This window comes from Myotis brandtii, unplaced genomic scaffold (genome assembly GCF_000412655.1).
Source record: "Myotis brandtii unplaced genomic scaffold, ASM41265v1 scaffold302, whole genome shotgun sequence".
Lineage (NCBI taxonomy): Eukaryota > Metazoa > Chordata > Mammalia > Chiroptera > Vespertilionidae > Myotis > Myotis brandtii.
The window spans coordinates 217,394-229,256 of NW_005361545.1; the positions used below are offsets into that span (position 1 = coordinate 217,394).

Below are 11,863 nucleotides of genomic sequence, written 5' to 3' on the forward strand. Positions count from 1 at the left end.
CTCATACATGTTCATTATTCTCTCCCCAAACCTTCATTACTGCTGCTCCTCCTCCTCTGCACCTCTTCCACACAGTGTATCCTCATATCGCCCACCATCCAGAACCCTGTGTGGTTGTGTGTATATGTGAATGTGTGTTTATTTGCTGGAAGCCGGTCCATCCTTGCTGCTTGACACAGTCGCTGCAGGGAAGAAACATTTGCACAGCATATGTTTCAAGGGCCTGGCGTATATGGCATACTGTTCTTAATATGTTTGCTCCCCTTCTTAGCACTATGTGTTTTAACCAAGGTCACCTCTCCAAGAAAGGTTGTTTCCCCAGGTGGGGATTTTTCCCTGGAGTTAGGGATTAACAGGACTAAGGAAGGGAATAAATCAGTAAAACCCCTTAACTAAGTGCCAGGTGGGTAGTTAATCACCTTATCTACGAACAATCACGCTTAAGCTACATAATCTTTACTTAGGATAATCTCCTTCAGTTACTTCCTTGTAGCTTAACAGAACAATAGAATAGTGACCTTGGAATGGAGATAACAAACGCCCTAACCTTTGGAATAGAATGGATAGGATTAAAATCAACTGGTATAAATACAGATGTAACAGGAGAATAAAGACAGAACCTGGCTGAAGAACCTGGCTAGGCTGCTGATCAACTGAACGCTGTCTCCGTGTCATTTCTTCTTCGCTGACTCCGTCCACACCTTTGGGAACCCCTGGACCTGCTGGGGTTGCACCCCAACAACTGGTGCCCGAATCCAGTCAGGGTTGTAACCATGTCGGTGGCCAAGGAGCTCTTACAGATGGACCTGTACGTGCTGCTAGGCCTTGAGGAGAAGGCGGCGGTCAAAGAGGTGAAGAAGGCATTTAGGCAGAAGGCCCTCTCCTGCCATCCAGACAAAAATCCGGATAATCCCAGAGCAGCTGAACTCTTCCACCAGCTTTCTCGGGCCTTGGAGGTACTGACTGATGCTGCAGCCAGGGCCACGTATGACAAGGTGAGGAAAGCCAAGAAGCAGGCAGCAGAGAGGACCCAGAAACTAGATGAGAGAAGGAAGAAAGTGAAGCTTGACCTGGAGGCCCAGGAGCGGCAGGCTCAGGCCCAGGAGGAGGAGGAGAGCCGGAGCACCAGGACACTAGAGCAGGAGATCGAGCGCCTGCGAGAAGAGTGTTCCGGGCAGCTGGAAAAACAGCAGAGGCTGATGCAGGAGCAGATACGCCAGGAATGGGAGCAGAGGTTGAGAGGAAAGGCAGAACATCCTGAAGGGAAAGGAACTCCCAAGCTAAAGCTAAAATGGAAGTGCAGAAAGGATTGGTCAAAAGGCGGCTACTCCAGAGATATCCTCCTGCAGCTTCTTCAAAAGTACGGAGAAGTGCTCAACCTGGTACTTTCCAGCAAGAAGGCAGGCATCGCCGTGGTGGAGTTTGCGACCATCAAGGCTGCGGAGCTGGCTGTCCAGAATGAAGTGGGCCTGGTTGATAATCCTCTGAAGATTTCCTGGTTGGAGGGACGGCCCCAGGGCAAGGACGGCCCCAGCCACCCAGGACCGTCACAGGGCTCGGTGGTGTCCGAGAGGGACTATGAAAGCCTCGTCATGATGCGCATGCGCCAAGCAGCTAAGCGGCAGCAGCTGATCGCCCAGATGCAGCAGGACGACAAGGTGGGGCAGTTGAGGTAGCATCCAGCCCACCATCCCACAGCCCCTTTCACTAATAAACTTTCTTTATAAGTCTAAAAAAAAAACAAAACTAAAAACAAGGAACTGTAGGTCAAAGGAGCAAAGGAGGACCCAAAACATACCATGATGTAACAATAGAGGCATGCTTATAGGATCAAATGGTATAAATACAGTTGTAACAGGACAATAAACTGGCTAGAGGTCCTGACTAGGCTGCTGATCAACTACTGAACACTTCCATGTCCTTCCTTCTTTGCCCACTCCGTCTACACCTTTGGGAACCCCTGGACCTGCTGGGGCTGGATCCCAACATTTATTCTATTGAAACGTGAATACATGAATTCAATTGAACTTTGCTTTTAATTCATAGTGGGGGTGTCTCTGTCTCCTGTCTGTCACTCAAGGACCCAGGCTGAGACATGCCATTTTCACATGTGGCTTCCGAGGTCACTGTGGACATGGACATTCAGGCAGCTGACAAAGGCAGAGAAAATAGATTTGGCCTGTAGCCTGCAGTTTTCTGACCTTTGCTTGAAAATGTCAGCTCTAGAAGATCAGGAGTCTTACCTGTCTTGTTCACTCTATATCTCCTATGTGGTCAAACATTCTTGACCTTCTTGGAGAAAAAAAAAATCTTCATATTGCACTTGAAATCTGCTAGAGGTGCTATTTATTTCAAGCAGGATGCAGAGAACAGAAACTTCACTAGAATCTGATAGTCTTGGTGAGTGCATTTAAGGCAAAATCAATTTCCTCTAACAAGTATACTTAACAGTCTAAGTGATCAAATAAAATTTCCTAAAATAAATGTTAAACAAGTTTTGCTGTTATAAAAAATGTATGGTTAAAGTTTACAGTCCTGTGAAAGTAAATGAAATAACCCTGAGTATCTTAGAGAACTATCAACTTGCTTTTCAACACCCTGAGACTATTGGTGGGAGAGAGATTTAATCCAGAGACAGGTATGTAGCCAAGACTTGTTGGATATTACCAGGCATTAAAAAAGGGAACATAATATGAACAAAGGATTCTTTTGGCCAACTTTCCTACAAAAACGACTACAAATTCTGCAAATATTATATTTAAGAAGTATCACCTTAAAAACATGGAAGAGTTGGTAAGAATGCTAGTCATTAGGAATGTTTACCAATATTTCAAGTTCTCCTCCTTCTGAGCAAATGGTAGCATTGTACTTCCCAACCATCTTGAAGTTAGTGCAGCCATGTGACTTGCTTTGGACAATAAAATAGGAGCAGAGCTAATTAAGGTCCATGTATGATTCACCATATCCCTTCCCACTTCCAGATGACCCTGCTTCTGTCAACTGCATGGATCCCTGAGTGAGACAAATGTGAAGCATACCACCTGCCAAGTTGACATGGAGATGTATATTATCAAGAATATATCTTTGTTGTGAGAAGTCACTAATTTAGAAGGTATTATACATATATTAGTATATTGTGATTAATGTATTAAGATTATAAGAAGTTACCGAATTAAATTATAAAGGGGTGTGTGAACTCAGAGGGCTTAAGCAGGAATAGAGAGCAGAAGAATTTGAACTTGGTTTTGATGCTCTTGTGGTGCTGGGAATAGAGGTCGAAGTTCATGACTGTCAAAGGAGACCCCTGTCATGTTAAGCTGGGATCCGAAAAGGGCTACACATTAGAGCAAGGCTGAATCAGAAGGAAACTCACTTGCAGCCCAGAGAACTTCAAAGGAAGTTAACTTCATTGAGTAGAGCCATGAAGGAATTCAAAACAAACAAACCAAAAAATCAACAAAACTCGTCCTTGTGAAACTGAAATCAAAACCCCTATCTCTAATGGGTTTACAGTCCAAATTCATAGCACATCACCTGGTGGTACTATCCTAGAAATGCTTCCTCTGATGACTTACGCAAGAAAACCCAAATTCTTTCCAGAGAAAGGATCTTTTATCCTAGACCTAAAAGAACACCACAGTAATATTTCAAAAACAGTGATCAACAGACAATAAAATAAATTTTACTAAGTACACAGGGAAACAAAGCACTATTAGCGAGAGCCAGCAAAAAACAAGAGCAGAGAATCGCAAGGACTTCAGATATTAAAATGATCAAATTTTTAAAAAAGAGGCTCACTTTGTTCAAATAAATAAAAACAAACTGAAAGTAACCTCAGGAAAGAGGAAAATTATAAAACATTATCTAGAAAATTACAAAAAGAATCAAATAGAACATGGAAAAAGTAGTTTTCAATATTCACAACCTGAGAGGCTTAAGAGCCAGTTAGATAGGTAAAGGATATAGTTGGAAGGTAGGCCAGAAAAAGTTATATAGAATGAAACATAGGGATAAAATAATAGAAGACATGGAAGCAAGATTAAGAGACACGAAGGATAGAGCAAGAAGTTCTAAAACACTTAATCAGGGTGCCAGAAGGGAGTAGAGTGGATGGGGCAGAGGCAATATTTGTTTAGGCAATGGTTGAGAATTTTTTCAAAGCTGATGAAAAACACCAGTTCACAGATTTGGAATTGTGATTCTGAGGTAGAATAAACAAAAAGAAATCCCAATCAAACTCTCCCTAGTGAAACTACATACAGTTTTTGCCTACAAGAATAAGTCCTAAAAGTAGAAAAAAAAGGTAGTTTACCTTCAAAGGAGCAATAGGTAGAACTCCACCTGAACGCTCAAGAAGCTGGGAGACAGGGAAGTGATATCGCCAATATGCTGAGAGAAAATAAATGGCAACTTTTATACTAAAACCTGTAGCATTCTCATTTAAAAAAATTTAAAAATGAGAATAAATTGATATTTTTCAGGCAAACCAACACAGAGAGAGCTCGCCAAAATTAGTTCTGATTAGAATGAAATTTTAAAGAAGTGCTCTAAGTAGACAGAAAATCATAACAGATGAAAGTCTGAGGTACAAGATTAAAGAAAGAGCTAAGAAATAGTAGATATGTGGGCAATTTGAAATGGACATGGGCTGCATAAAACATTAATGATTTGTGGGATTTTAAAAATAGAATGAAAAAAACATAATAATGTGTGAAGTATTAGTGCTGTAAATGAAGTAACGTGCTCCAATGTTCCGTGTGATCTGATCTGAAAGGAGGGTAACCGCTTTGATTAACTCTAAAGGTTCATTGCATATGCATGTTTTAATTTCTAGGGTGACCACTAAAAGAATGGAAACTCCCAAACTAATAGAATAAAATGAAACTACAACAAAAAGAATCAATCCAAAAGAAGACAAGAAAGAAGCAAAAGGAAATATAGAAAAGGTGGAACAAATAGAAAGTAAAAAATACACTGTTTAATTTAAATCCAAATATATTAGTAATTATATTAAATGTAAATGTATTAAATATCTCACTAAAAATTAAAACTGAGAAATTAGAAGATTAATCTTGCTTATATGAAGATAGAGAAAGTTTGAAAATAAAAAGAAAGGTACACAATGCAAATATTAACCAAAAGAAAGCTAATATATCTATATTAATATTAGCTAAAATAGCCTTATAGTAAAAAGCCTTATTAGTGATAGAAATAGCATATTTTAGTAATAAACTATTAATTTACCAGGAAAAATAACAATTCTAAAATCTTTTTCATCCAATAAGATCTAAAAATGTTTAAGTCAAAAATTTATAATATAAGGATAAATATATTAAAAATCAGGGCAACAAATTTTAATACAATCCTATATAATAAAAACCTAATATGCTAAGTGGCTGGTCATCCTGTCGCCATTCAACCAATCAAAGCATAAATGCTAATGATATGCTAAGGCCTCTGAACCACTTGCTATGACGTGCACTGACCACCAGGGGGCAGACAGTTGACTGGTTGACAAGTTGCTATGATGTGCACTGACCACCAGGGGGTAGACGCTCCGACCCATAGGTTAGCTTGCTGCTGGGGTCTGGCCAATAGGGACTGAGCGAGATGGGCCGGACATGCCCCACAGCCCTCCCTCCATCCCTCCCTGGTTGGCCAACCTCCCACATCTCTCCCCAGCCCCGATCTGCACCGGTGGGGTCCCTCAACCTGGCTTGTGCCCGCTCGCAATCCGGGACCTCCTCGGGGGTTGTCGGAGAGCTAATTTCAGCCCCATCCTGCAGGCTCTAGTGAATATATAATAGTGAATTCCATTTCTATATGATTACAAAACAAAACAAAAATCCAGAAAATGACATTTTAAAAAAATATTCCATTTACAACAGGATCAGAGTTGTTAGTTGCAAAAAACAGAACTGACTCCAGAGACTGGGCAGCTCACACTGATGCTAAGCTTCTAGGAACAATGGTTAAGTCCAGGCAGCATAACTGCCCTGAAAAAGAAAGGAATTCATCCACTACTCCATCAATGATGCAGATGCTGCTCTGGAACTCGACCTGTGGCTGCCCTCCAAAGCTGAAGGATTCTGCCACAGTCCTCACCGGAAAAATGTTCCCCACATGGGGCCACCTTCCACAAGTTGTTAACTTCTAAATTAAAAATCTCATGTGGGTGAGCCATGTCTGTTCCAGGTACAAAGGGCTCTGTAGAGCAGAATTTCCTAGGTTTACCTGCTTCAAAAATATAAATATCAGCATAGATTCAAAGACTCAATATTGCAAAAATGAAAAATTTCCCCAAATTCATGTAGAGATTTTTGTAATTCCAAACAAAATTCTAACACAGATTTTGTGGGATTCAACAAGATGATGCTAAGATTTTTATGGAAATTTTAAGAACCTAAAATGTTCAAGAATAGGCTCGAGATTTTGGTCTACCAGAAATCAAGGCTAATTTTAAAGCTAAAAAAAAAAAATGAAGCAGATGTGGTTTAGGGCACAAATGGGTAAGTAGATCAATAAAACAGAGTAGAGAGCCCTGAAACCTACCTATTACTATGTGGGTAGAAATACATGGTGGGAGCAGCACAGCAGATTAATGGAACAAGGTCAGTCTTCACCATAAATGGTGCTGAGACAACTGCCTTCCCCCATACACAAAGTCAATTCCATGTGGAAGGCAAGATTAGAAAGACTAGAGGATGATTTTTTAAAGGTTTTTTAAATGTAATAATAAAAGAAAATTTTGATAAATTAGACCACATTAGATTAAGAACTTATGTTTCTCAAAAAACAAACAAACAAACAAAAAAAAAACCACCATGAAGAGAATAAAAAAGGCAAGCTGCAGAGAGGGAAAAGATATTTATGTCATAAAACCAACAAAATACAGAATATATGGCAACTCCTGCAAATCAGTAAGAAAAGATAGACAACAACACAATACACAAAACTCCCAAATAGGTACGTCTCAAAAGAGGAGATCCAAATATATAATAAGCACCTGAAAAAGTGTTCAACTTATTAGTCATCAGGGAAATGTAAGTTAAAGAGATAAGGTTTCATAGTTTCCCAAACTTAAACATCTTACACTACCAAATGATGGCCAGACAAGGGCGTATACATTGGAACCACCGATTTGAAAAAGAACATGGCATTTATTAGGTAAATTTGAAAATGCACAACACCTAACACCCTACAGTTTCACTCCTAGGAATATTCTCTAGGAAAACTCGCGGGTGGAGAGGTTTGTGACGGGAAGCGGCAGAAAAAGGGGTTTCTGGGGTGTTGACAATGTTCCCTTTCTTGACTAGAGTGGTAGTTACATGGACATTTGCTTTATAATTACCACAGATCATACAGACCTGCCTGGTGCACTATTTTGTAGGTGCTGTATTTCACAATCGCAAAAGAAGTAGAGCACACGGGGTTTTAAATTTGTCACACTTGCCTATTCTCAAAGTGCTCCTCGTTCATGGTGCTCCTGTGATGGCCGGAATGTAGACATTCCCTGACTTTCTCGTCCTCTTTTTTCTGAGAAGGGCAATAAATGGCCTTACACTTGGATTCTCCAAATACTTACTTCAACAAAATTATTTTTCCCATGAAATATCATGGTAATATAGTTTCTTTTAATATTTTCAAGACTGATTCAAAGTTTGAGTTTATCATTTAGTTCTACAGATAGCAGGTGCTCAAATTTGTTAACTGAAAAGTTTGAGTTTATCATTTAATTCCACATATGCTAGGCGCTCAAATTTATTGACTAAATTATATAAACCTTTTTGGTAAGATAAGTCTATCTCTTTCTTCTTCTAGGAAATTTCCCCCTTGATTTTAAGCATCCCCTGGAGCCTCTCCGGGGATTTGTAAAAGCAGTTGAAAGTACTAGACACTGGATATAAGTTAATTCCGCTTTTCATAAAAGGGCAGAAATGGATTTTGCAAGCTGCCAACAGGTAAGGATGAGGTGCATTCAAGTAAGGTTCTGGAAAGGGTCGAATGTGAACGTAAAAATGTGCTTTCAGTGCTCTTCATAAAACAGGCTGTGAAGCTTTTCCTGTAAAACTAAATAGCAGACAAAGTTTTCTTCTGCCGAATACCCAGCATGAACTTTTTTTTTTACCATTTTGATAAGAATTATGTAGTGCACATCCTCAAATTTTACTCTAAACTGCTAGGAAACAGCTTCAGCCTCAACCTTATCAACTCTGAAAACCTCTAGTCTGCATAATTGGATTCTATTTCTGCCCCTGGCCAGTATCCCCATTCTGATTTAAAACTCCTTGGTCCTGCTTAATTGCATATTTATGCTTTACCATTATATGGTATGCATGTAAGACCCATCACGTTCTTACTGAAACAAGGTAAGGGCAGCAGGAAGAGAAAGGAAGATGGGCTGTGAACCCGGAAGAGGAAACCATTGCTATGGGTTTTAGTATGGTTTCTTTAAGGAACAAGTCATGTTGGACAAATCTAACTTTCTTTAATAAAGGGTTAGAGTGGGCTAATAGATAAGGAAGGTAAGAGGCATAGGTACCTCGGTTATTTGTACCTTCTGAAATGCCAGGATGCCTTTCTGGTCAGCATGAAGACATCCGTAGCGATAGCAAAGCACAAGGGAGATTCAGCCTTTTGCCTTTAAGCCCGACTCAGAGGACGCTTCTGGGTGGCAGGACTTGTGCGAGGGCCCAGTATCTTCATCCAGAGCAGCCGCATCAACGTTCTGATGCAGTAAGTCCATCATAATCTGGACAAGGCATGGGCTTGGTGTGAAAAAAATACTGGTTTCAAATTCTACCACTGCCCACATATTAGCATGTCATCTTGGGCAAGCCATTGCTGAGCCTTAGCTTTATATTCTATAAAATGGGAATGTTAATTACACTTTCAGACTTGTGAAAATTAAAGTCAATCTACAGAGCACCTGGCATGAAGCAGATACTCAAAAAGAAATGTTGAATATACTTGATTGCATAATTAGGACCGGAAAAGATTAGGCAGGCTGGAGAGATGAATCGAAGCTAATAAAAGAAGATGGGATAGTTTTATAATTTCGAATTTGGTTAAAACAAATGAAAATAAATCAACAAAAAAAAATTGCAAAAGTCTCTGCGTGGAATGTTCCAGTGGTGAGACACGTAGATCCTACCCCAGTACTTTGTAGCTCCCGTGGAGCCAATGGAAAGCATTTGCTAAGCTGCATCTTTCTCATTCTCCTCTTCTTAAATCCACCTGTTCACAGCTTTGAGCACATGCCGGGGAAGTGCGGGACCTCCTTAAAATAAGTTCAGAGGTAGAACTTTTTCTTGGTGAGGACCAGAGATATTTTGGATTATCATCTTGTCTGGAATGATTAACAACAGCTCCCCATACATGGAGAAATATAATAAAGATCATCTCTTGAATTTATTCATTTTTGCCTGAAGAGGCTAGAAGGAACAAGAGTTGTTCCACAGTAGCCGCTTCTCCAGGTCTGAAGAGAAACGTAAAGGTGGCCTTTATTTTTGGCCCCACTAAACGAATACATTCAGTCAACAGAATCTGGTGAGTAGCTATGGTGTTTTAGGCACCACATTAGGAACAAAGCCATGAATAATGCTCTCTCTTGTCGGTATGCTTAACTGGTCATGGCCCCTATCATGCCAGAGGCCACAGCCCTTCCTTAAAAAGTTACTGCTTCCCCCTGAATTCATCTTCCCGCCACCCGAGGTGACATCACAAGTCAGTTCTCTGAAATCTCCCACCTGCTTGCTTTTTAACTCCTCATCTATTCTCACTTGTTTGACAGCTTAGTCTCAGACGGTCACCGTGGCTCTGATGCAGAAGCCCACAGAAAGCTGCCTCTAGAGACCGCCTCTCAACCCCACACCCTACTCCACAGGCAAGTGGAACTCAGGACTGGAGCACTGTAGGCCGAGCAAGGCAGCCTCCTCCAGACCCTCACCGGCCAGGAAGGGAGAAAGAGGAAACCTGTCCACTCGCAAGGTGCTCCAGATCGACCTGCGCATCCCACAGCCAGCACAGCTGAAGACTCCCTCACAGACTCCCTGGAACTTCCAGTGCAGAGCAGGTGGTCCCTCTGAAGTCCTTGGAAATAATCTATGTAAATGCACAGTGATTTAGCTGCGGCGGAGTTAACAGGTTCCTGGGACTTGAATGGGATAGAAAACCTGTTGGATTCCTGCTTGCCTCCAATGTTGCCTGATGGATGACAAGCCTGAACCTGCTTCCAAGTCAGCCTTGCCTCTTCTCTTGACATCCCACAGCTTGGCTGCTCAGCTAACTCCACACAGCCGTGCCCCGGCTTCCAGGTGACTTCTGCGTAAGCTCACACTGGAATTCAGGAGCCCTCCCTGGGCACTCAAACTGTGACTGCATTTCAGTGATGAACTTTTCTGTCATTAACCGATCTCATACAAAATGAGTGTTATTCCCCAGACATGAGGGAACTAGAATGGTTCTATTAAGAGAAGCTATACAGTGTAGCCAGAAGAATTAAGAGGAGAAAACTAAAATTTATTGAGCACCTACTATAGGATGGGAGGGTAGAGGAGGAGGAGGAGGAGGAGGAGGAGGAGGAGGAGAGAGAGAAACATCAAGTTTTTGTTGTTCCACTTACATATGCACTCATTGGTTGAGTCTTGTGTGCATCCAAACCCTCAACCTTGGCGTATCAGCACGATGCTCTAACCAACTGTGTACCCAGCCAGGGCTTTATCTTTGCATTCTGATTGCCTTTCACAATGTTAAACAAATAAGAGGCACTTAATAAATATGTGTCAGATAAATGAAGAACAAACATAGAAGGAAAGAACCCATAAATGAAGAGGCACTTTCTAATTTAAAAAAATATTAACTTTCACCAAAATAAATGAGTAACTCCCTGGGCATCACATCCCCTCTCAGGTGCACCTGAGAGGTTTTAGGTGCACCTGTCCCTGTTGTTCTCAGGACCTGCCATCACAGGGCTCTGGCTCCTGACAGTCCACATCTCCGGTCTCCGTGGTTCCTTGGAAAGCACACCGAATTCTAAACCAACTTTCCCCTTCCTCTACCGTGATGATAAACTGCTCGCATGACATCCTAGCTTTGTCCAACCACTTTGTCACTCCAGGAAGGAAGTGAAGTAGAAAGTGATGGTACTTTCCTAATGGTGAGAGCCATGGTAAATGGAATTGCTTGAGCTAATCTGAGTGCACTTCTGTGTCCAGAATGATCCTCTCACATTCAATTCCATTTTCAATTCGTTTTCTCTGTGTCATATTGATTCATGAGACCTCTCTCTGAGTTGCATGAAATCATGGTAATGTGTCCCCTGTTGAACCGAATAATTAAAACGTTGTGTCTCATTTTTAAACTGCCTTTTCTGCTATAGAAAAAGGACATAGAGAAGCAGAGAGCACCATGATGTTAAATTCCCTGCCTCAAGGAACACCCTATTACCTAGCTAAGCCAGGTCAATGGAGAATGACCTGCTCAGACATTTTCTTTCTCTGATCCATACATATAAATGCAAGAACTGAGTAGCCCCCAGTCTAGTAGGAAAAAAGAAAGGGAAATGAAGGAGGGAGGGAGAAAGATTTACTGAGAGCCTACTGTGGCTGGAACTGAATCAGGCACTGTCGCACAAGCTACCTCACCTCAGGGGCTGAAGGACATTGAGGGCTTGCTCAGGGCAACAGGCAGCCAGGGGGGATTCTAAGCTAGGTCTCTGTTGCCAAAGCCAGGGTCCTGAACACCACAAACCAGACCAGGATGCCTCTTCCAACCTTCTGGTCTCACCCTCCCACTGAACACATTCATATACACCCTGAATTCCAGCCACAGCAGACGGTTCTCCAAACTATATACTTTAAAG

General features: G+C 41.4%; 1 protein-coding gene across 1 annotated transcript; it reads left to right on the plus strand.

Moving 5' to 3' along the window:
- Window positions 1-759: 759 nt before the first annotated feature.
- On the plus strand, window positions 760-1,676 carry LOC102261678 (dnaJ homolog subfamily C member 17). The gene has a single exon (XM_005869664.2). It carries the CDS (start codon window positions 774-776, stop codon window positions 1,674-1,676), a length of 903 nt encoding a protein of 300 aa, XP_005869726.1. The 5' UTR covers window positions 760-773.
- Window positions 1,677-11,863: the final 10,187 nt, after the last annotated feature.

Coding starts and splice junctions, on each gene's coding strand:
- LOC102261678 (XM_005869664.2), top strand. CDS start 774: ATGTCGGTGGCCAAGGAGCTCTTACAGATGGACCTGTACGTGCTGCTA.